The 26,728-nt window shown below is 36.9% G+C and overlaps 1 protein-coding gene across 1 annotated transcript in view; it reads left to right on the forward strand.

Moving 5' to 3' along the window:
• Nucleotides 1-2,599: 2,599 nt before the first annotated feature.
• Nucleotides 2,600-26,728, forward strand: part of LOC140158239 (SCO-spondin-like) — a 38,255-nt gene continuing 14,126 nt past the window's right edge. Inside the window, 12 exon segments of the mRNA XM_072181355.1 lie at nt 2,600-2,675; nt 6,538-6,662; nt 8,336-8,485; nt 11,181-11,345; nt 11,876-12,040; nt 12,821-12,931; nt 12,934-12,990; nt 14,020-14,190; nt 14,784-14,957; nt 15,441-15,614; nt 17,558-17,728; nt 19,394-19,570. Coding sequence (XP_072037456.1) covers nt 6,578-6,662; nt 8,336-8,485; nt 11,181-11,345; nt 11,876-12,040; nt 12,821-12,931; nt 12,934-12,990; nt 14,020-14,190; nt 14,784-14,957; nt 15,441-15,614; nt 17,558-17,728; nt 19,394-19,570 — 1,600 coding nt within the window. The 5' untranslated portion in view covers nt 2,600-2,675; nt 6,538-6,577.

Raw genomic sequence — 26,728 nt, forward strand, 5'->3', positions numbered from 1 at the left:
ACCCACATCACCAATCAATTACATAATCTTACAGTGTAAACTTTTGTATTTTTCTTAGAACTCAAGAACTCAAGATGAATGTGTCTACTAAGACCCGTAACCCGGATTTTAGGGGCTAGGGCCCTGGGCTAGGGCTATCAATTTCTTCGGATGGGGTGCGGGGTGGGGGGAGGGGGGGTCCCATATAATTATTTGGAAAGAAAAATAGGGGGTGGGTGGGTGTTTTGCCGGGGGTCATAAAATTTTTGATGACCAAAATGTAGGGAGTCAAAAGATGACCACAGATACAGGGCCAGGGGTGCCAGCTTTCTTGGTGGTGGTGGGGGGGCAAAATAAAATTTCGGGGGCACAGATGTAAAAAATTGCAGTTGCATCATATAAATACCGGTTATTAATTATTTTAAACTGTTGTGATTTGGTAGTTCACAGCATCTTACGAATGGTAGTGAGCTTTGGCAAAAACTGCATTGCGCAATTCATAGCGAGCGGGTAGAAGAATTAAAATATCACAGATGTACTTTTATAGGTACTGTGGTTCTTGAGTTACGTTGTAAAAAGGGCTGAAACAACAACACTTTTGTAAAACGTACATAACTCATTAACAACAATAAATTAAGCAAGTTTGCAAAGTATATGATTTGTAGAATGAACTTTTGCAAAACATCAAGGTGTTAATTTTCAATAATATATTGATCTAGATAATGGAAATCGATTTTTAGGTTGCTTCGACCAACAATACCTCGTCTACCCTTAAGACTGTAGGCTACATGTCTTTTTTCCAGAAAGGTGAATTTTGGTGGGAAAGACCCCTTTTCTTTTCCTATGCCCTCCAGATTTTCATTTTTTTTGTCAGAGGGGCACTTTTTTCTTTCATTTCTTGTCAGGGGGGCACTCAGTCCCCCTGCCCCCCCCCCCCCAGTTGGCTGCGCTACTGCACAGATAGTGTGTATTCATCAAAAAGACTGATTTCAATGACAATTTTAGCCTGTTTAGGGAATACGGTGTATCGGTGCAGTGGTGGGATGGGTGAGGGGGTCAATATTTTTGTTGCTGAAATGGGGGGGGGCAGTTTTATTGACGCCGAAAATTTGGGACCCCCTCCCTTCCGAAGAAAATGATAGCCCCTTAGGGGGGGGGGGCGGGCCCGGGCGGGGAAAGCTCCCGCGAGGTCATTCGCAGTCATTTGTAACTAACAAACGGGATCATTATGAAGTTCTCAAGTATTAAAAGAAAGCAAAATATATGACAACGTTACATTTTAGATATCAAAACTCTCATTTACGTAGACTTGGTTCAATTGCAGAAATGTTGATTAAAGGGGTTATCATTTTCTTCGAAAAGAGGGATCCCCAAATATACGAGGGTCATATATTTTTGGAAACATAAATAGCGGGAAATTTTTGATGACCAAAATATATAGGGAGTCACATGACCACAGATAGTGTGTTATATTTTATTCAAAAAGACTGATTTCAATACAATTTAGGGGGTAAGGTGTATCGGTGGTGGGGGTCGGGGGTCAATTATGTTACTGAAGTAAGAGGGTACGGTCACAATTTTATTGATGCCGACTTTTTGTAAATTTTGGATCCCCCCTCCGAATAAAATGATACCCCCTAACAGTTGACATTTAGAAATTGAACATCAAATCCATCAGATAGTTTTACCGATTTTAATCATGTCACGACGAAATATATTTTCAATTTGATTGAATTTTAAATATTTGATATGTGTGGTATAATAGTAACACTTAGATTTCATGAATATCAGACAGTTTTTGTTTTAAAACAGCTGAGAGCAGACTAAATTGAATTTAAGAAGACTAATTACTAAAAATCGGATGTAGGGCTACACACAGACACGATTATAAGTTAGATTTTTGTTTTAATTTTTAACAAAGAATACCGTACCAATTCAATAAAGTGACCTGCAGAAAAAATGGCGAAGTGGACCCCTGCACACCAGAATTCACCTTTTACGATATCAGCAATTGGGGGGGCAATGAGGTTGTATGCACTACTGTATTCTTTCGATATTTAAAGAGAAGATTAATTGATTGCAGGAAAATTATTACAAATACCATAATTAACACTATAGGCCTAACTATTTTGCATACGGTATACTCAAAGTCTTAAAATGAGAAAATGTATATCTCGATATTATTTTCAAATCATGTTTCAAAACTAATGAAAAGAACATACCACATTCAAAGTTTCAAAATTTAATTATGAGCTCAGTGAATTTGTTTAGATTTGTGTGGAAATAGCTTTTTGGCTTCTTTATACGAGTCATGATTGTGTACTGTGATGTGTGATATTTATTTCTGCTTCGAAGTTGAATGCTCACAGACTTGTGCCATGCCAGGTCTTTGAATTTTGTGATTGGATGCAATGTAAGAAATCATGCAAAATTGCACGTTCTTGGCCCTTTATTACCAGAACTAACTAAAGAAGGCTACTTTTAAATGTCCACCGTTGTATTAGATGCCTACTGTGAATTTTTACAGAATTGATTTTCTGGTGCTCCTAATGCAAAGGAGGGATTTACATCAACCAACCAACCACTCTCGATCTCGGCCCATGAGCATTTTTTGTGAGCTAGGGCTAGGCCACCACAGAGTTCCTTTATTATGATGTATTTCCCCGGTGTATTTCTTCAGTAGCTATAAAGATTTGGTAAGTATATTGACGGAAGATCTATTCTAAACATGCTAAACTTACCCCCATACCCGTCCTCTCCGTTAAAAAAAAAAGTAAGAACGGGTATGAGGGTACTCATGTACTGCAGGAGTTGTACAAAGTTGTAGGCATGCTGGCATAGAGGCCGTCAGCCTTTCGCCATCTTGTGGGTACAAACGATCTGCGTGTTCATGCATCGGACACTACGCGCAGGGCGCAGCTTGCCACGCAGCTGTTATCACGCGTCGATGCGGTGATTTTGCTGTTCACGCATGGAGATCGAACGACCGTCGCAGCGTATACCCACAAGATGGCGGCATATGCATTGTATGACGTCACGCTGACGGCCTCTATTCATGGCATTGCATGCGGCAAGGTAGCATGCACAGATTTATGGTTGGTACTATACAAATACAACATGTTTCATTTCGGGAAGTAGTCAAAACTACTGGTCCCGAGGTGTTGGATGATTTGACCACTTCCCGACGCGTCAGCGGATGGAAGTAGTCAAATCATCCAACACCGAGGGACCAGTAGTTTTCACTACTTCCCCGAAATGAAACATGTTGTATTTGTTTTACTATACCTCATAAATATCTGCACTATCCCGGTAAAATCGTAAACAAAAGTCAAAACACACACTAGCATGACTAGTCAACGTGCCGGCCGGCATGGTAAATAAGCTTAATATTTTGCTTACCTGATTTTATTGGAGGATTTCTGTTCAATTAATATTTACATTTTGACCTATATCATTCGAATTTAAACTTTCCATTTAAGTAACATTTTGTTTCATTAAACGTCAAATTTGTGTATTATTATCCATCGGTAATCTCGGCAAGATAACTACAGCAGACGCCATTTTCACGATAAACGCATCTGCAGAATAGCCGTGTGTAGCATAATGCTACGTCTGAAGGAACGGTGACGCGCGGGGTCGAGACACCGTGTGGTAGTAGGGGTGCGGAAGTTTTACTACTTCCTCGCGTTCGCGTAATAACCGTAATTGCACAGGCGCGGGGAAGTAGTCAAAATACCGTACTCGGACGCTGGCGCTATTAACCAATAAGATGTCTGGATTACCTAATAAATATTTATGAGGTATTTAGTAATAGGTAGTATCTTATCGTGTTATCATTATGGTAGGCTATTATTCAGATTTCCTTTTACAAATTAACCATCGCGTATACGTGCGCGACGTCAAACATGTGCATTGGACCATGTTCAAAATAATACGCGCTGGACAGCTAGCAGTACAAGGGGCAGTCTTCATTGAACAGCTCTTCCTCAGAGCGAACAAACCTTTAATTTAGCAGATAGGCGAGGCGAGGTCTGCTTGTTTTCTGTTGACAAGGCCTTGTCAACAGAAAACAAGGCAGATCTTCAGTGAACGGCTCTTTTCAGAGCCACCAAAACTTACAAAATCAGCAGAGAGGCGGGATCTGCTTGTTTCTGTTGACAAGGGGCAGTCTTCAGCAAAAGGCTCTTTTCAGAGCCACCAAAACTTACAAATTCAGCAGATAGGCGAGATCTGCTTGTTTCTGTAGACAAGGGGCAGTCTTCAGCAAACGGCTCTTTTCAGAGCCACCAAAACCTTTATATTAGCAGATAGGCGAGATCTGCTAGTTCTCTGTAGACAAGGGGCAGTCTTCATTGAACGGTTCTTTTCAGAGCCACCAAAACTTACAAAATCAGCAGATAGGCGAGATCTGCTAGTTTCTGTTGACAAGGGGCAGTCTTCAGCCAACGGCTCTTTTCAGAGTCATCAGTAGACAAGGGGCGGTCTACATGTCTCATTCTTAGGTACTTTGTCCTGAAGAAGTCAGAGCTACTCCTGACGAAAGCTTGACAGTTCTAAACTTGTCCGACGGCGAACCGCTAAAAACCTACTAATTGTTATGAATTCCCGTCGTAAAAGCCTATCCCACAATTAGCTAGCAGTACGCTTAATTTGTAAAAGGAAATCTGAATAATACTTTATAGGATGTTATATTGGATAATGTAGATGTCATAGGTACCTGTAGTATGGTAGGCATGGGCAGTGGCGTAGATTTCTTTTTGACATTGAGGGGGATGGGGTTGGAAAAAAATCTAAAGTACCGGTACAGTGAATCCAGCACCTTTGCGACAAAATAAGTTTATGGTAGGGGGGTCACACATTAGCTCATTAGGTGTCTGCATACGACCCATAAATGAACAATGGCATGTTTTGAGCATAAAAAAAATATCAAATTGTTTTTTTCATAGAGACCTAAACATTTTCAAATATTTATTTAGTATATGTGTAGTTACAAAAAAAATATTTTTAGGTCTATTGACCTTTTGAATTTTACATGGCGGCTCTGTGAAAGCACCAGATTATTTATCAGCAAAGACCAGTGTCTGGATCCGCAGAAATTAAGAAATTGCCTTTAGAAAGTGAGTTTTTTAGACCGGTGCCAACGATGTAGTGAATTTTAAAGTTACTTTTTCTGAACCATGAGAAATGTATCTTTATTTTGGCACAACTTGTTTTTTTTTCTACGATAAATTTGAAAATTTGATGTTTTTTGCCCGAAACGTGTGTATTTTCCCATAGGAAACGCTGTCCAAGGGTGAAATTTTGATATGATGACTGTAGATGATGAGTTACCCTACTGTGTGCCACATGTGCAATCAAATTTAAAAGACTCCTTTTTCCTGAATCTCCACAAAAATATCTTTCTTTTGACGTAAACAAGAAATTTCTAGGATGTTGGGTTAAAAAATGGCAATATATTGAAACATTTGTTTTTTGGCCATTTTCCTGTGTATTTTCCCATAGAAATTGTTGACCTTACTTGTGAAGTTTTCATATTTTTCCATTTCTGGAGTGTAGTTATCAACATATTATGACCAACTTGTTGTTTTTATCTACTGCAGTGGTCCAACTTGAAGTCCTAGAGTTGTTTTACCTTGAATATGGATGTACAAAGTTGATATTTTTATTCCGAGGGTGTCCGTAACTTGCTGTTTCATTCTGTAGCACTTTTTTACATTGAAGGGCAATTTCCTTGATTTTCAAGATTTTTCCCACTTTGGAGGCAATTTCTCACAATATTTTGATGCACATGAAGCTTTTGTTGTTGTTTTTGTGTTTCAACCCAAGGGTTAGAGTTGGCTTAGTGTAAATGCAGCCATTCACAATTCATATTTTTAATCTGAGATTGTCGTAAATCTGCAATTTTATTCTGCAAGGGGTTAAAATGAGAGTGCGACGATCCTTGATTTTGGTGTTTTAGTCCATATTTGGAGTAATCTTTTCAAAAACTGAAGCAAATGAATGAAATGATGTACCTCTTGACATATCTATGTTGAAAGACTCAGTTATACAGCAACTTTAAGTGAAAATCGGACATAGGAAACATATAATTTTGATTTTTTTTAGTCTTCAAACATGCCATATTGTCGAAAACATGCGTTTTTATCCAAATCATGCTGAAAAACAGCCATTTTTCGAACTTTTAAATTGGCGTAACTTTCAAAACGCTTTATCCAATTTGAACCATTTAAATTGCTATCTTCATCATTTTGCAAGATGCTTCTGAAAAACTTAATGCCAAACATTTATATTGTAGATAAAAGAATGATGTGACCCCCATTGGTACAAATGCGCGTGAAATTTTTTTCACTATTTTGAAGCTAAACTAATAAAATATGTTGCAAAAGTGGAATAAATGTTCCTGTGCTAAATTAGAGAAAGTTGCATTGGTTTTGTGTGATCATGGCAATTCCCATTGTGGCAACATTTGAACATACACCTGTAATTATACCCAATAGGAGCTAAATAGGGCACTGTATGTAAATTAACTTGGAATGTGTGCTGTGTACATTATTTCAGCTATTCCTGTACTGATCATGATAAGAAAAGAAAGTGGATCATGAAATCTGCTGTGAGAATATTTCCATCCAGAGTCGGTCTCCTCATCACTGTGTGCATCTTAGTTTTGCTACAAACTAAACTAGGTGAGTATTGTAATTGGACCGAACTTGCCCCTAATACTTTTGTAAACGACTGATGGAGAAGACTAGCCTTCTAAACATATAGTTTGATCATCTCGTAATAGGCGGGAAATGTTAGGCCTTTACCACTACGGCGAAAAGGTGTGATGCATAAATGGGTGTGATGCATAAATGGAGCAAGAAGTAAAAATGATACTTGACAAAATTTATTTTATATTTGCTGCTTGGTTTTCTTGTATTGTAATTTTGTTTTCGTATCTGTCTTTATCACATCACTATTCATAATATAGGCCTAACATATAACACTTCGTAAAAGTCTACAAACTCATGCAGCTAATTTGATGAAATTTCCTATTTCTTTCTTTTAGCCTAAGTGCAAAGAAATTGCCAATTAACGTTCCTGCAGAAAAATATATTAAACCTGCTTTAAATAAAATGATTCTCAAAGCATAATAACTTAATTAACTTCACACGGAATCGCACATCACAGGGACATAGGCCTAGGCCTACTACAGAGGATGCATTAAGGCCTGTGCACTCAAAAACGAGCTTGCAAAGTTGCAATGCACCCAAAACACAGGGCATTTCCATTTCACATCCAACTTTGGTCCAAGGTTTGTGCAAGTTTTAATTCCTCCAGCCAAGTGCAGCATTCTGAGGCAGGCTTGCCAGGTCGGAAGTAGTGGGCTTCAGCCCACCAGACAAACTGAGCTATCTTGCGCCGTGTATGGTCTTATAGTTATACCCTTGAACGAGTACATGGAAACTTATTGGCGGCCGCATACAAAGCGTATGTTGCGTAACCATGGATATCGCGCAGTTACTCCACGCCAGGCGCTCAATTTCAAACAGTTTTGAACTTCTGGCATGACAAATTTATTTTGTAAATGGCAACAAGCATTTCTAGTTACTCGCACATGAATTTAGGAATCATATCGAACCCTATTTGACCATGTAAAACATAAAAATACTCGCGAAAATATCTTAAAATACTGCTACCTAAAACAATTACATCTAATCTAAGCTTAGCTGAAATTGTGTTTGGCTCTCTGTTTCAGTAAGGTACTTACCCAGCAAACACAAAAAGTGTTTTTGAAAAAAAAACGTTATAAAAGTGTTATAAACTTGCTTTGGGTTTGGTTAAAATGTTTTTAGTATCATTTAAATGTCCAGTTATATCAAGGTCATGATGAAAACATTTTTTAAATGTTTTATATGAAAATCATAACAATAACATTTTTTAAATATTATCATATGTTATTTGTATTTTGTTGGCAAACATGTTTGCAAGATATTTTGTCAACACTTAAATAACATTTTGTTACAATGTTTTGCAACAAGTTTTCAAAATGTTTTCGAATGTTATTAAAACATTTTATACCTTTATATACCCTTGATATAACACATTTTTGTTTTCTGTTAAACTTGATTGCTTCTTATAATTTATATACAAAATAATTGATGCTCACTGAAAGAATATGTACCTCAAGTCCTCAAAGTGTTTGTAAGTCAGGTTTTGTGTTTATTTAATGCATATTTCAGGCTTAGTCTTTCTTCAGGGTATTTAGGCACATTTGGTATTAGTATTACAATCATGCAAAAAGTAGAAATTCAAGAAAAATTGCGGGCGCCATTGATTCATTGCTTTATCAGTATTTCTTGTGTCAACATTTCAGTTAGCTGTGAATGGACAGAGTGGGGACCATGGTCAGAATGCGACTCGACATGTGGAGGTGGTTTTACCAACCGTATCAGGTCTTGTGATGCTGGAATGTGTATGGGACCAAATTTTGAAGGCGACGGGTGTAATCCAGAACCATGCCCAAGTAAAGAATAAGTAGATGACCAATTATGACACAATCAGACCCATGCAGTCCAATGTAGAAATTGCTGAATAAGGGCAAAAGTAAGGAGAATATTGAAATAGATATTTAAAAAACTATACAACCAGTTATGAGGTTGTCTCTTGTCAACATTGTAAACCTTCTTTAATAGGCAATAATAATTGTAGCTTCATTTTCAAAGTTTCTGACATTGGCCTGCCTATCTGGATCAAGATTGTGTCACAATTAGGTACACCATGTGTGCAATGTATATAGTGGTATACCATTAGCGCCAATCCGGTGTGAAATGTAGCGGGGGACAATCGAATCTGCCTGAATTGTCAAAAAGTGGCTGAAAAGAACAAAAAATGGGTCATTCGCCGAAAGGTGGGGACACATCCCCTCTGTACCCCGGGGATTGACGCCCATGCACTTTTCCATTGTGCTAGATGTGGACATGGTAAGTATAAGTTGTGGATTTCTTGATGCTATTTTCAGAGATTGTAAATAGTGCAGATTGTAAGTGCAGTAGATTGTAATAGCTGCAATATTTCAATTAATGTACTTGATCAATAACAAATGAAGAACACCAACTACATGCAAAAGTGATATCTTAGGTTTAGGTTAGAAGCCATCAGGAAAGTAATACAGAACATTACAAAATACAAATTTACACTGGGGGTGTGCTGTAAAGTCAGCAATTATATTCTACTGCACTTGCAATGGTCTTGTACTCTGCCCATATGTTGTACTGTACACTATTGTTGATCTTTACTCTAGTCTTAGTAGTCAGTAGATTGTACTGCTATCATCAGTATAATATACTGCTGCACTTAGGCCTAGATGTGGGTTTTGTGATAATTACATGAATAAAAATCTCATTGAATAGCTTGTGCTATTGTACAACGCTTGAGTGCATTTGATCAGATGATTTTGCACTCTAGCTCTATAATAGATAACATGTGAATTTGTGCTATCTTCAGTAGATAGCTTGTGAAGTATATGTTACACATCTCATCAGAATCAGATAGCTTATGCTTTTGCTCTATCTACGTAGTAAATAACAGGTGCTGATATGCAATCTGTCTGTGATATGTCTTCGGCAGATAGTTTGTAAAATTGTGACACGGTCAAGGGAAATGAGTCTGATGTCGCTAATATTGATTTTGAGATATTGGCAAAGAAAGTGCTAAAATTCTTTTATTTTATATTGTTTTTCAGCGATTGATAAATTGACGTAACTTCACAAAGAAAAGTCATATCAACAAGGGGTTTTCAGTTTTTGAAAGCTCTAAATGTCCTCTTTAGAAACACATGTAAAACTCATTTTCGACCAGGGCCAACATGTGACTCATTCCCCTTGATCATGTCACAATTGTGAATCTTATCAGATTGTGCTTTTGTATCTTCTATAGTAGATAATTGCATCATTGATACCGGGCATTGATATCAACAGCAGTTAATTTTCTTTGTTCTTATCTTCAGTAGATGACACAGTCACATACCTGTGCTCTCTAAAGGAGATAGACATAGTTTGAATGTATGTCAGTAGATAGCTTGAGTATGATTTTTTTAAATTTAACATGCATTGTCCATTATAGATCAAAAGGATAATTGGTTAAAAATTGAGGCTATCTTAAGGTTTTCCATAACACACACACACAAACTTGAGGCAAATTATACAAGTAAGTTGGCATTATTTATGTTTAAAACAAAAATGTAGAAAAATATCTCAGTTAATTTAATATTTTGACAGAGACATTAAGGCTAATAAAAGTTGATTCCAAGGTTCCTATCACCTGCCCACAAAATAAAAAATTGAAGGATTCTCTCATCATGCTCCTTGTGATTACAGAAATTGCAAATCTCTTTTTATTTTAATAAAAACAAACTGAATATTACTCAAATGTTTTTTTTCAATATGTTGCAAAATGTCTGTAAAGGTGATTTAAACATTAATCCCTGTTTTAAACTTGGGCTTACATCAATGAAATACAGCCAAATAATGAATAATGAAAGTCACCTCATCAATTGACAAAAATATATAATATCAACTTAAGCATATTCTGACGAGTGTAGGTCGGCTTCGGCTGGCTTGCATGAAACAATATTGTAAATAATGCTTTAATAAATCACCAAGTCTATTTTAAATGTAATATCAACTTTCATTAGCCTATAGTAGGAATTCCAATTGAATGAACACAGCTTTCAACAGCTGTACTCGATCAACTGCGATCATAGTATCGCGTATTTTAAACTACAATACAAACGCACGACCTTGGATACAATTCGCCACTTGCACGGTTCCGCCATTATGCACTATATGCGGGAGAGCCTCGAACTGGCAGCATACATGAAAGGAAGAATTACGTAACCTTACACAGAATGTTATATGACTGGTTCAATTCCCATTCATGTATGCTGCCAGTTCGAGGCTCTCCCGCACATAGTGCATAATGGCGGAACCTGCAAGTGGCGTAATGGTAACCAATCACAAGTACGTTGGCATGGTTGGATTCACTTCTGCGTTACTCACACACAGTCGCACACATTGGCGTACATCGCGCAGTGTACGCAAAAAAACATCATGCTTTTGAAAGCTGCGTTCATTCAATTAGAATTCCTACTATAATAAATGACAACCTAAGAGATTGACACTTTTCCTTATTTTTTTCTTTATCTCACATTGGTTGATTAGTTGATGGTGAATGGGATGAATGGAATGCATGGACAAATTGTACAGCTGAATGTGCAGGAGGAGAAAGATACCGTGAACGAACATGTGATGAACCAATGTATGGTGGTCTTCCTTGCCAAGGAAATTTTGATGAGATAGGGGATTGTAATATTGATCCATGTCCAGGTAAGAAGGACAGTGGTGGGATTTTTTTTTGGGTGTGGGGTAAAAAATTCTGGGGGGTAATCAACAAATTTTGCGCAAAATTGCTGCAAAAAGTGGAAATTTGTGTAATTATGAGGTTTTTGATTCAAAAGGCGGATGGGAAGGAAAATATTTGGGGGAAATGCCGCTCTAGCCCCGCCACAGAAGAAGGGCCAAGAATTGGTCCTTGTGGAACACTTTATAATATGTGTAATTTTATACAGTTCATATTATGTCATTGATGATGTTGTTACACCTACTGAAATACTATTATATGTTACATGATTAGATGTTTAATATGAGTTAGGAAACTGTAAAACTACCATCAATCATGTCAAGAGAAACTTGCGTACAGCTTTTACTGAAATAAAACCCAAACACTTATAAACATTTTGACTCAAATTTTGGTGCACTTATAGGTTGTCTAACTTTTCTTGATTACTTTGTGTTTATCGAAATTACCATTTTACCGTGTATAGCTTTATACCTAACAAAACACTCCTTTCTTGTAGTTGATGGTAATTGGACACAGTGGGGTGAATGGGAGACCTGTTCCGTCAGCTGTGGTGGTGGTTTGCAGAATCGTACACGAAGCTGCATCGGTCCATTTTATGGTGGCTTGCCATGTGAGGGAATAGACGTCCTAGACCAGGAATGCAATATGCAGCCTTGTCCAAGTAAGAATTTTTGTTGCTCATCCACTGTGATAAGATATTGTATAAACTGAATAGAACAGGTTTTAATAGGTACAGGTCAGGTAGTGTAACCACTGGAGCAGGCGCAGGGTTATAGCTAGGCAAATTTAGGTGACGGGTGAAATTTATATGAAATGGTGAAAAAATTGTAATTTTGATAAGAATTGCTAATTTTTATACTGATTGTTCATTGATTTTAAAACATTTGAGACTGGAGTGCCGGGTATTTGGGCTCAAAATTAACTTGAGTGCCGGGTGGAAATTAAGAGTGCTGGGTGGGTCCGCCCGCCACTGCCCAGTGTAGCTACAACCCTGCACTGGAGGGTAGAGAGGGGAGGTAGCCAAGGCAACTTTAAGGGTGGGGAAAAATGGCCCTCATCACCTGTGTATGTCTGTAGGCCTAATCATAGATTGAATACAATACCGTTCTTTTCAAAGATACTAATCTTACAGGTGCGTGAGATCGGCATGATATATGGTTCAATGCAGAGGTACCTCATGAACGTACTAGAGCAGCGTGGTATAACCAAAAATTGTTTTTACCTATTGCTATGGTAGTTTAATAATCCGATTATTACGTCACTATGGCGGCGACGAATAGAGCACAAAACAATCACACTATATCCAGGCTTGCGTGTTGTACATCTGATACTACATCCATCACATTTAAAGTAATCAATGTTAAAATTAAAGAAACAAAAATCTTGTACATTTTATTCATTGAATTATTATCATAAAAATGTACTTTTATGCTATTTGCAGTTGATGGTGTGTGGGCAGAGTGGGGAGAATGGTCAGACTGCAGTACTACCTGTAACTTGGGAACGGAGAAACGACTTCGCACCTGTACCAACCCTCCACCAGATTACGGGGTCTCTTCTGCCCGAATCGCGGGAAACAGTTAAGGAATTGTTACCCCAAGATTTGCCCACGTAAGATTTCAGTTTCATTTGATTATAATATTTTGCCAAGACTGATAAAGTGAGAGGTTCAATTTTCATTCTGATATAAAGTGTACATCAGGTGCCATACTGGCATTCACTACCAAGGTGGTCAAGGTATAGTGTAATGCCCTGTATTTAGTTTGACATTTTGCCTTACCATCGTGTCATGTATGAGTTTGTATATAGTTTAAGGTTGTGGGTATTTTTGAGCTTTGCCTTTGGAAATGAGGAATATCCCCAGGAGCCTAGCCCAGAGGAACATTCTGATATAACTAAAGCAAAATGATTAACTGAATTGATTGAAGAGGTGAAAAAAAAAGAAGCAAAAAGAAACAAATGCTGTGACTTTTACTTGCCGTTATTTTACCTGATAGAGGGCAGTATGTCACAAAACTGCAACTGGGACATTCAGACCAGACATATCAAGCCTGCCTAGGATGTCAAGTCAGAAATATTTCTATGACTCAACCAAACAGAATTAGTAACTTTGGGCAACTTTCAGTTATAAATTTTAATAAAATCTTCAATTTGGAAGCTTTAAAAATGAATGTCAATAAAGGTTGCTAATTTACTCGTTGGTATTGTTAAAGTGAGCAGGATGGCAGGAGCCAAAGACTGCACAGTGTATTTCTTAATACATTGATATTGTAAGATTTGAGTTAAAAACTGTGCGAAGAGTAAAAATTACTCCAAAAGAGAGAAGATTCTCCTAAAAGAGTAAAACCACTCCAAAAAGAGTGTAATTAGGAATGTTTTCAGAAAGAGTAATGTCCCTTACACCCCAAAACTGCATTTTTCGTCATATGACAGTTTGTCAAAACAGCCACGATGTACATAGGGCAGAAATGACATCCATATAATATCAAGCCTTGAGTTCTTCTTCATAGAACCCATGCTATTCCTCTTGTGAGTTGGCTTTATTTGTCTCGATATTTGAGTGTAAACACTATAATTATCATGATTATGGTTCACTGATAACAGTATGTTTTTTACTTAATTGTTGTTTTTTCGTTATAGTCCATGGTGGTTGGTCATCATGGTCAGAATGGACAGAATGCTCCAAGACGTGTGACTGGGGTGTACGTCGTCGATTCAGAGGATGTGATAATCCTGCTCCAAACTATGGTGGATCCTACTGTGTCGGATCTGCTGCTAGTGGAGAAAGCTGTACCATTGAGCCATGCCCAGGTATGACAATGGAAGTAAGATAATAAGGTTAACTTACCTATTACAAACATAGATACAACCCACAGGATCAATTTGATTTCAACATGTACTAAAATAACTTTGCCCGAATGTAGTCCTTTTTGTGTATAGGTCAATGCAAGGAAACTTTAAGAACAAGAGAAAGTGAAACAGTTCAAAATTAGTCGTGCAAAATTGTCCACATTTACAGTAGACCTATGTCACTTTATGTAAACACTTGCCTTGTGTACATCAGGACAAAAAGTAGGTAAGTAATAATAGAGAATGGTTTGAAAAATTCTGATAATCAAAAATGCTACAACATTTTTATCCTTGAAGCTTCTTGAATAGTGCATTTTCAGTAATGCTGGACAGTGGCATGTACCCGCACATTTTTGTCACTCAGTCGAGGGAAATGTACCCAATCAAGAGAAAATTGGGGGTTTAGCTATTAAGGAGATTGAAGTGAGCCGGAAATTTTAGAACAATGGGGGAAATCAAGACCCACCCTTGCCCCCACTTTTGAGAACCTGTGGACACCACTGTTCTTTGGTTTTCGTAATGTTTATTCAAATCTTACAACTTCTTCTTTGCAGTCCATGCTCAGTGGGGTGAGTGGGGCCCATGGACAAACTGTTCCAAGTCATGTGGATCGGGAGGTACATACTACCGTGAGCGGACGTGTGATTCACCACCAGCATTATTTGGAGGAGAAACATGTCAAGGAGTATGTGGCTACTGGGATGTATGCTATGTACAGAGATGTGATGGTGAGTGCAAAACATCCTAACACTAAAAACGCAGGCGTGATCATGATGGTGGTGGCGTTGATGATGATAATAATAATCAGGTATGCTGATGATGAAGATGAAGACAGTGATGATGAGGAGGAGGAGGATGACTAGTGAGGAATGATGATGTTGGTGACAGAGATAATGATGACAGATGATACATTGGCACCCAGACGGGAGCATAAGATAGTATTATTTTGTCAAAGACCCTTGAACATGTTAAAGGTAAACCTAATAGTACAGAAGCAGAAGAAAACAACTACCAACTTGTAGTTTACCATAATCAGTTACTTTAAAAGATCCTTTCTTGTATATGGGCAGAATACCAGTTTGCCGCACATAATTAATTCAATTTCATAGAATTACATTTAGACAGAACTTGAAGCACTGATGAGTTTAGCAACTTGGGTAAGATTCTTGTGTTTTACCCTTTTAAATCTTGTATTTGTTTATGTTCGTCAGTTGATGGTGACTGGTCAGAATGGAGTGAGTGGAGTGAATGTAGTAAACCTTGTGAGACAGGAACACAACTACGTAATAGAACATGCAATAATCCATGGCCAACACCACCAGATGGGGAGTACTGCCGTGAACATGACAATGAAACAAGGACTTGTAATATACAAATTTGTCCAGGTATAGTACAGGGTACCATGAAGAATTTGTAGTCCAATTACAATATTTTGACATCCATTAATTAAAGTTGCCCAAACCTCATGATCCTCACGTTCTGAGATGTTTATAGATGGGTCCAGTTGCTTTTCATGAGTGAAATATAGCTGCTTACTCTGTCATGCAAATGAAGTAGAGCAGACAGTTATCATCATAGACTAATCCAACAGTCAAAGTCCCTGTGCATTGTATGCTGTGAATTCTTGCATATTCATGAGGGCTGATCGTTTGATCGTGCATGTTTAACAATCATGCCAGCATTGCATGCCTTCATTGTATACGCGATAGAGAGTTGTGTATCTTTGCGTTTATGCGAAAGATCTTAAAATATATGTGGTATGTGGGTGGCAGTCTTGTTTGTCGCAATTCATGGAGTGATCGGCTGAGACTTAGACTGGTTAGAGTTCGACTGTATCTCTTTAGTCCAGAGATCAAACCAGGCCCATAGCCAGGATATATTGGAGGGGGGGGGTGGTGGTTCAGGTAACCTTTTGTGATTTTTTCCTTTAAAAAAGGGCAGATTTTCAATGTTTTTACATAAAAATTTGACATCATAGTTTTATTGGCAGGGGTGCTTCACACCCTTGCCCCTCTGGATATGTCTTTGGATCAAAGACATGTGACCAGTGATTGGGCCAGTTTTCAGATTACTTCAGCCATTTCTGCAACAAGAGGCTAATACTGGATACATTTGTTACTATTCTGGAGTGTTACTTTTAAGTATACAATAAGAAGTTTTACAGGGTTGTTTCCCCATATTAAGGTAAAAGTAAAGGTAAAGTAACTATTATGAACTATTTTAACACTGTTTATGCTAATATCTCGCATATGGCCGTGTGTTTTGAACTCGCCACCCTTAGCGTTACATCACAAATATTATGAATTTTTACACCAATCAAGTTTCAAATTAGAATATCTACACAACTATCAACCCTAAACTAGCAAAAGTATACATTTTTGAAAAGCTGAAGGCATAAGCAATTCAAATATACACATTTCAACTTATTGTACAGGGTGACCTTGAAGTTATACAGGGTGGAATAAAAAAATTCCAAATAAAAAATGGGTCACTTAATGCATTGCTTATTACTAACTTGCAGTTATAAACTGAAAGTAAACAACATTGATTTGGTTAGAGGTTAGGGGGATCCTACTGACTGGGGAAGAAAAAAAATCACAGCTGTTTGGTAATATCAGAATACAGGGTGTCCCAAAATATGTTCAAATTTTTTTACAATTCAACATATTTTGAACTGAAACCCCTAACTCATACAGAAAAAGTAAGTCCATATTTAGATTCCTCGTCAAATTTCCTCTCAGAAAATGTATACTTTGACTATGATAGGATAAAGTAATTAAATATTTACAGCAACTTTTAGATTTTGAAGACATCTGCATTGCTTACTACAGTGTTTAATATGAAAACGGGTAGTTTTGTACGTAAAAGTTTGTATTTTATAGACTAAACCAATCATAAAGAGTTCAAAATGATTAAAAACAATTAGCATAATTAATAACCTTTCACAAGAGCTCTTAACCATGCCTGTAGCCCATATGGATGCAAAGATATGATCAGTTGATTCAAGGTGCACACACAAAATCTATATTTCTCATAGACTTTGTACATACCGCCACCGCCACAACCGCCACCGCCACAACAACCACCTCGGCCATTCTGAACTCAAAAAATTATAACTCCACTATCTTAGCTGATAAACAATTCTCCTTTGGAGGTCTGTTAGGTAACTCATTTAGCTACAAAATGACACCAAACACACTACAATACCTTTTGTTTAAGCAGAGATATAACAATTTGAACGAGTCTCGATTTGGAAAAGCGTAACAAAACCACCATTTTTGGGTGGCGAGTTCAAAACGCGTGGCCATATTGTTATTTTCTTTTGTAGTTCACGGTGGCTGGACTCCCTGGTCACCATGGACAAAGTGTCCAGTAACATGTGCTGGGGACATAGAGACACGTTTCCGATCATGTACCAATCCTCCTCCACTGTTTCTTGGCAATGAGTGTGATGGCCTACCCAATGAGGAAAGAGATTGTAATACAGATGGATGCCCAGGTAGGACTTGCATTGTCATGGAAATTCTTAAGTTATTTGAAACAAAATACAGTAATTAACTTAGCACTATTATGTCAGTCTGTTGAAGGCCAAGATATAACCAATGCTTTTCCATGAGGTTTTTTGTTGTAACACATGGTTCATTTTGGGCTCCTCGCTGCGATTTTTGGTTATCTGCTGCAATTTTGCACTCAATTATTAGCTTTGATCCGCAAGAAAGATTTCCACTGCTTTTGTCACAAAGGCATATTGAAGCAAGATGACAGGCTATACAGTAGTCTATTGGGGTAGCAATTCATGTATGAAATCCATTAGATCATCCTACAAAATAAGAGGGGAGTTGTATCTTTATTGAATTATGGCCAGATTCATAACCCTTAAATTTTAATGATATATAACTTGCCAGGATTGCTCCCTCACTTGGTCTTCGAAAGTCAATATTTCAATCAAGAATTCTTTTATTTTTTATTGTTGTCTGATATGTACAATGAAGCATATCTCTATTTCTTCCCTGGTGACTTTCAGCTCATTTTGTGAGAACTGGTCTGAATAAGGATAGCTATTTAAATATATATATTTTATTTTGGTGAAAAGGACCCTGCTAAATTATTCTTTGATATACTTAAGTACTGATAGTTTGTTTTATATACCTCATATATAAAATCCTGTCATTTGATTGGTTAAAAGTTAGGGCATTGTTTTAACTATATTTGAGAGAATTTCATCAAAATGAACTATTGACTGGTCATGGAAATGAAGTATTGACGGGTCACATGCATCCTGATCACACCACGCAATCGCAACATCCACATACATCCATTCGGTATATAAAACAAATATTGACTGCTTTATATTCAGGACATGGTTAAAATTATAGGCCCGCGGTGATCTCAAAACCATGCTATGACCAGAGGTGCAACCATGCCCCTCATAGCAGTCAATATTTGTATAATACACCAGACACCTTGACATCAATTTAGTTTATGGTGCACTATGTACTTGATAACATTCCAAGCTCAGCAAAATATATGCACATCAAAGTGAAGGTTTTGTAAATTTCATGTCCAGTGATTCTGATGTCATTTTGGTCCACTAATTGTGACGCTAGGTGAATTACAAAATTTTCATCACAAAATGTCAAGTTTAATTAGGTGGCTTGGGTTTTTGATCCAAGCAGAATCTTTTTCAGACTGACAAATTGAAAAGTACCTTTTTCTCCATCAGTTTGCATATGATTGAGCACAGACTAAATGTGGATCGTACAGCAAGTATTAAGTGACATTGTACAATTGCATGAAATCATGAGACATGCATCAAAAGAGCTAAAGGCAATTAATGCCAAAATCCAAATGATTGCAATTTTTGATGCAATATATAATTGCAATAGCTTATGAATTTGCAGATATGAACTGGACTAAGATTTCAATAACTTACTTTTGACTTTGGGTGACTTATCTTGAAGAGGTGAACTCCGAATAGCAACTTTGGGTGGTGTATTCAAGCCAAATACTGTCCATATGGTCCAAGAAAGATGAGTTGTTTGATCACAAAGAATACTATTATGACTAAATGTATTTTTTGTTGCTATTTTGCAATCGGCATGTTGTCTTTTATTTCATCACATAACGTCACTACACATCCTGTATTCATTGTGTGCTTTTTCAGTTGACGGTGCCTGGACTGCATGGACATCATGGACGAAATGCTCTGTATCATGTGGTGGTGGATCTGCCTCCAGGACTAGAACATGTACCAATCCAGCCACTGCTTGGGGTGGGAACCCATGCCCAGAAACTGATCTTGATCAAGAATGGGAGGATTGCAATGTTTTCCCATGTCCAAGTAAGTCAAAAGAAAGAAGAAGAGATAAAATGATAAAATGATAATAAATATATGCTTGATGGTATGGAATGGAAGCTAATGTACTATAATCTAAAATGTTTTGCAAAGGTGGTGTTCATTTTAAATTGATTTACTGCGTTAATCTGTCTTGAATTGTCAAAAAATGGCTTAAAAGAACAAAAAACTGGGTCATTTTGCTAAAAGGTCCCCCTGTTCCCCCGGAATTGAAGCTCATGACTGCAGGAATCAAAACTGTGTGGAATAACTTTACCATTCCGTCCTATTAATGTATTTCAGTATCAGAATAGTGTTCCCTTCGACCTGCCATAGTTTTGAAACTGAGTGACAGGGGAGTTTGCGCGTCCAGGGACTCCTTATTTTTTTATTTTGGCCGTTTTGGACTCCTTAAATCACAAGTTGAAAGTGACCAAAGGGTCCGATAAAAACTGTATGGACTCCTTAGTTTTACGATGCACGGAGGCATAAATCAGCATGAGAATCGTCGATAAAAAGAAAAAAAATAAAAAGATCAGTAAATCTTCCAAATCACCATAGGCCAACAACACTAATAATTTCACTGGAATATTTGACAAAATTTCGGGCAGGTCGACTCCTTAAATTCTCATTGGACCCCTTAAATGTTGGATTTGCAGGTACCAAAGGGTCCAGAAAAATTAAATTGGACCCATTGATATTTGGTGCTCGCGCTACCCCTGCTGAGTGAGGTGTAATTTTCCAACATCAGTCTCATTCACTTGTGTTGGGTCATATAATCATGATATCATGACCTATTTTTCCAATCCAGTATCTTTTATATGCAAAGATTGCAACAGGTCATGCATGATTATATTCAATCTGCCACGTCATCTTTATACAGAAATATTGTTTTTATCAGTTCATGTTAGGTTCAGTGTTAACTATTGTTGGACTTTTATTTTCAGGTTATTTTAAGTCACAAATTTGACAAAATGCAAACATAATTCTGTGATCATAATAACATAATTACAAGTTAATTTTTCACAAAAACATAACACAATGTATGTATACTACAATTCAAAATACAGGCCATGTATGTTGGAAATAACAAAAAATTCTGTACACAAAAATAACCACTCTTGCACAGTTAACTTTAAGCTGCTACTTTACCTGCAAGGTGGCTTACCGCAGCTGCGCACTCTGCACATTTGGCACACAATTTTTGTATTTCAACATAATGGGGGAAATCCCAATTCATGTCATACAAGATTAAACTGTAATACATAATGCACTGCACTTATTGGTGCTGATATGAGCAACCATCATTCTGCCTAGCATTCTGCCTGCAACATTCAAATATTAAAACAAAACCCTTGTGATTGTTGATCACACATCATTGTACATCATGGCATCTCACGGCTACAAACGTGGTGCAAAACTAGGTGAGGGTAGTTTCGGTAAAGTGTTTGAAGGAACTCGAAAATGTGCCTTGAAATCAATCAATATCAGTGGTCTTTCCAGTCAGGAAAAAATGGCAAAGCAAGCAGAATGGAAACAGGAAGTTGAGATACTGAAAAGGGCCAGCGGACATGAAAACATTGTTGAGTATCGCAATTCTTTTGCTTCTGATAATGATGAGTTGTGGGTAGAAATGGAGTACTGCAATAGTGGGACACTCAATGACTATGTTCTACAGAAGAAACCGGGAAATGAGATCAACCACAGGTTCATGGTAGAGATTTCTTCTGGTATAGCCTTTCTACATAGACAAGGTGTGGTACATCGTGACCTGAAGCCTGAAAATGTCATGATACACGAGGAGCGGCCCAATCAACCTCATGCTAAAGTTGGAGACTTTGGTCTTGCCAAGGTGTTTGCATCTGTCAATTTTGAAGGGAATATGATGAACTACTACATGTCTTCAAAGTGTGGTACAGCCTTATTCTTGGCTCCTGAGGTTTATGATGGACACTATGATGAGAAAGCTGATGTGTTCTCCATGGGAATTATATTTCGATCCATGGTTCCCAGAATAGGTTATATTAATAGCCAAGGCAAATCATACCTGGCTAAAAGATTTGCAGGCAAACCATTTGGGCAATATGAGTATGAAACGAACAATAGTCTTCATTACAAAAAGCTGATGGAAACAAAAATGAGTGAGAAAGTCATGAAACTGTTTGATTCAATGATTTTCCGTGTATATGATAGCAGGCCATCTGCTGAGGAAGTTAACAATGACTTGCGATTCATCTCTCCAACAGAACTGTCCCTTCTTTCACCAGCACCTCTGCAAGAATCTGGCGATGAATCTGAGGATGATTAAGGGATCTAAAATGAGCGTTTATTGCGTTTCGACAGTATTTTTTGTGGGACATGAGAGCACCTCAGACCTATCGAATTGCATTCTGAATACGAAGCATCTCTTTCTGATATCAAATAATTTTCATTTTTTTAAAATCACACTATAATACAAATTTTATGACAAATTATAAAAATTTGATATTTTTCAAATTTTTGATATATAACAGTCCTCGAAGTAAATTATATAAATCTAATGTTATATTCTTAAAGTGTATGTAGCAGGGAGGAAAAGCCGACGGTCAATTGAAAATTTTGACCTTTCATATTGAAGATATGGATTTTTGTCCCAAAAAGACCTAATTTTTTTTGGTGTTTTGGGAAAAAAATCCATATCTTCAATACGAAAGGTCAAAATTTTCAATTGATCGACGGCTTTTCATCCCACCTACATACACTTTAAGTATAAATCATCAGATTTCTAAAGTTTACTTCAAGTACTGTTAAATATCAAAAATATCAATTTTAATGATTTGCCATAAAATGTGTATTAAATTTAATTTCAAAAAATCAAAATTATTTGATATCAGAATGACATTCTTATTCAGATTCAGAATGCAATTCGATATGTCTGATGTGCTCTGATGTCTCAAAATAAATACTGTCCAAACGTTCATACCCCAGCCCTTAATCAAGATCAATTTGACTAGGTACTGACTCAAATTTGACTAATTTTTCTCTCCATTTGTACATCTACAAACATACCCAAAATTGATTTTGCAGTTGCTAACCATACTTATATGAACTTTCAAACTGATTACCTAAATACTGAGTTCTGAAGGTCTCCAGACAAGAAGTAACATAACTTGAGTTTTTGTACGTCCTGATGAAGACTTCTGATTTGTCAACATAATTACATGACTCAATCAGGCAAATATAACTCAACTGTGATACAATCAAGCAAAGTGAGTAGCCTATTAGTCAGATGTCAACCTTAAGAACATGTCAATGTTGAATGCTTAATTGTTACTTGAACAATAGGAAACAAAAAATAAATAGCATTCATTAACATAATACATTTTGCTATTTTCAAACAATTTTGCCTTATTACTTCATGCTTGATTGCATCACGCAACATATCCTTGTTTGATAGTATTTGCCTTTGTAATAAACCTGGGGTGTTTCAAGGTGGATATTCTAGATATCACAATCGATACATAAAACTGAGCGAGAAGAGCAAAATGTGTGAAACTACGCAATGTACTACATGAAGTAAGGCTGAGCAAAAATGATATGTTTGGTTCCAGTTTCATACTGTCAACAAAATATAATTGGTTGGTTGGCAAAATTTGTGCATATCTTTTAACTTGAAATTGGGTTGGTTGATGGGCACAATAGTTATTAATTTTATTACTTTTATGGCACCACTAAGCCATGAAATTTGATTTGGAAACTAAAATAAAGAATGTATTTTCCATAGCATTTTAACTTTTTAAAGTAAGCTACAGTAAGAATTTTATTTGAATGGACACGGCAGTACTTCAAAAGACAAAACGTGGGTGGGCGAAAATACTTGTTAAACCAATCAAAAGACCTTATCTGAAAATATCAACCAATCATGAGTGAGTTGGATTTACCTCCGCCTCATGTATATTTGTACACGTTTTTTTTATCACTAACATACCCATTTTCTTCAGCCTAATACTTAGGATATGATACTCTTTCATTAGAACACTTGTTAGGATATTAAACTTGCAAATTATTATTTAAAAAAATATATGAAATTTGAGTTTGTTTTTCATGACATACCATTTATACACAAACGTGCCGAAAAGGATTTAATATTTTATTTACTTTGCAAAAACCTGTTTCCTTGTGAGCACCGTGAACTAACCTTTTGTTATGTTAAATTGCCTTCAAAATTTTGTGTGTTGAAGGTCATGCTCTACATACATCAAAAGAAGCTAAAAAAGGAGCTAGGCAGGCTCTGTGTTAAAAATTGACACAGAGTTTCTAGCACACTTGTGTATGATAATTCTGAGATGGTCATCAGAATAAATGTTTACAGTGTTGATAATACAAATGAATCATATGATATTAAGGGTATATCCAAAAATATTTTTCTTTTCATAATTATTTCCATATGCAATATTTGAAACAGTTCTGAAAGTATTCCGCAACCAGTACATTCCACTTTTACAGCCATTCCACTTAATATGGGGTATAAAATGAACACCAAGAAATCCATGAACCAACTTCCCATAATGAGTACAGAGAAATAACTATCAATGACCATCTTACTACTTGATTGTACACAATAGGCGGTAAGAATGCTTATATAATAATGTGTAATTTGTGGCATAGAAACATATTATCATGAATGCAGTTTGTTCAAATTATTGAGGAAAAATTAAAAACAGTAATATAAAACAGTAATTAAATACATCTAATCTTGCTTACTGATTATAATATAGTCAACTATATTTTATTTAAAATTATCATTATCCAGATAATGTTTACGATTTAGCTTGATATGTTGCTTGTAAATATGCATAAGCAGAAACATTATTGCATTGTAGTATAAATTTATGTAAGAATCCCGCGGTAAGAATGCTTATATAATAATGTGTAATTTGTGGCATAGAAACATATTATCATGAATGCAGTTTGTTCAAATTATTTAGGAAAAATTAAAAGCAGTAATATAAAACAGTAATTAAATACAATTGAATGCAGTTTGTTCAAATTATTTAGGAAAAATTAAAACAGTAATATAAAACAGTAATTAAATACATCTAATCTTGCTTACTGACTATAATATAGTCAACTATATTTTATTTAAAATTATCATTATCCAGATAATGTTTACGATTTAGCTTATAGATACATTGCTTGTAAATATGCACACGCAGAAACATTTATTGCATTGTAGTATAAATTTATACCCAGAACTTTATGCATCACTAGATCAAAACTGGCGAACTTACGAACCTTTAACTTTAATACCTGCAACCCATGCCTGCTCTTTAACTTAAAGCCATAATGTGTGATTTGCTTCACAGCGACGCCTTCAATTATATTAAAACTGGGTCGACCCAGTTTTATTCAGGGTTCATCGATCAACTGCTTGCTAACATATCCTGTGGATGTCAGTTGGGGTGTACACACGTCGAGCGCGATGCTCCGTGCAGTATTACATGTTACGATCGGCGAGCGTAGTACACGCATTGTAGGCTCTGGACTGAAATCGCAATTTTCTTCGTTATACCTCAATTGTTTGGCTCAAAATTAAAAGGGGATAATGTGATCAGTGAAAACAAACATTTAAATAGGAATCTATTCTTTTTGCAAATCACACATTATTGCTTTAATTTTATCTGTATGAATATTAATTTTCTATGTACATAACAATGAACTTTGTACTACTTAGTAAAATAAACAAAAGGAAACTTGTATTATATTTCCAAGATTATGTATTCAGATATAAACAGTAACTAGATATTCAGATAAAAAATATAAACTGTTGTTTATACAGGTTCAACTTTGTGTATGTGTGTGTTAATTGAGTGAGTTTATGTGTGTGGGTGTGTGGGGTGTGTGTGGGGGAGGAGTGTGAGGAGGTGTTGATTTTCAAGGTAAACCACAATTCCAGAGGGTGCTAGGTACATACCATTAGAAATAATTTGACATATATGTCCCCCCTCATGGATCTTATATCATGTCCATGGTGTGGTGATTATCTGCAGACCTGCGTACAAAAGCAAAATGAAATGTACAATCACAGTTGTTTAATTATTAAATTCATGCAGAAATAACCATATGATTATACCCGCATGCGAAGCATGAACGGGTATATTGCCATCCTCCTTCTCCTATCAAACACATCATTCTGTCAAGGCTAGCGCTAAAACTACAAGGGCCCCAGGGCCCATATGTAGTACACTTATGGGCCCTACCCCGTAGATGTGCCTTTTGCCCATCTTGGCCCCAGAGGTCAAAGGTCACGGGCCCCAGGGGCCCAAATGTAAAAACACAAACCATGCCGTTTCTCATCAGATGAAGCAACCTCAGGGCTGTGAGTTGGTACACTGATAGCCCCAGGGGTATTCTATATATACAAGTTTACATGAGCCCCATATGTCATATATTATGGGCCCCAGGGCCCCAAATGTTAAAATAAGGGGCAACAGATTGACAAGCCTAGCTCTAAAAGTACAAGATCACTAGGGCTCATATGTGGCATATGTATGGTCCCTAAGTTGTAGATGTGCCTTTTGCCCATTTTGGCCCCAGATGTACAAGGCTGGGGGCCCCAGGGGCGCAAATGTTAAAACAAAGGGCCGGCCGTTTCTCAGCAAATAAAGCAGCTTTATGGCTCAGAGTTTGTACACAGATTGCACCTGAGAATTACATTGTTATATGTACATATGAGCCCCATATATCACATAATATTGGCCCCAGGGCCCTAAACGCTAAAACATAGGGCCGGCCGTTACTCAGTAAATAAAGTAGCTACAGTGGCCAGCTTGAGTCTACTGATAGCACTAGAGAATTATACTTCAACATTAGTTATGTACATGGGCCTCATAAGTCAAACATTATAGGCCCAGGGCCCCAAATGTTAAAACAAAGGGCGGGCTGTTTCTCATCAAAGAAAGCAGCTTCCAGGCTCAGAATTTGTACACAGATAGCACATGAGAATTATATTGTTACTAACACCCACACACCCATCCACCCAACACACGTAGGACTAAACAGACAGATCGTATTATATCATAATTAGAAATACCAGCGTGAAGCGTTAAGGCTGTTCCAGTTAAATGACATACCCATTGGCTGTTCCATTTAATTTACATACTCCCTCTGAAATATCCCCAAAAA

The sequence above is a fragment of the Amphiura filiformis genome, chromosome 1 (assembly GCF_039555335.1).
Source record: "Amphiura filiformis chromosome 1, Afil_fr2py, whole genome shotgun sequence".
Lineage (NCBI taxonomy): Eukaryota > Metazoa > Echinodermata > Ophiuroidea > Amphilepidida > Amphiuridae > Amphiura > Amphiura filiformis.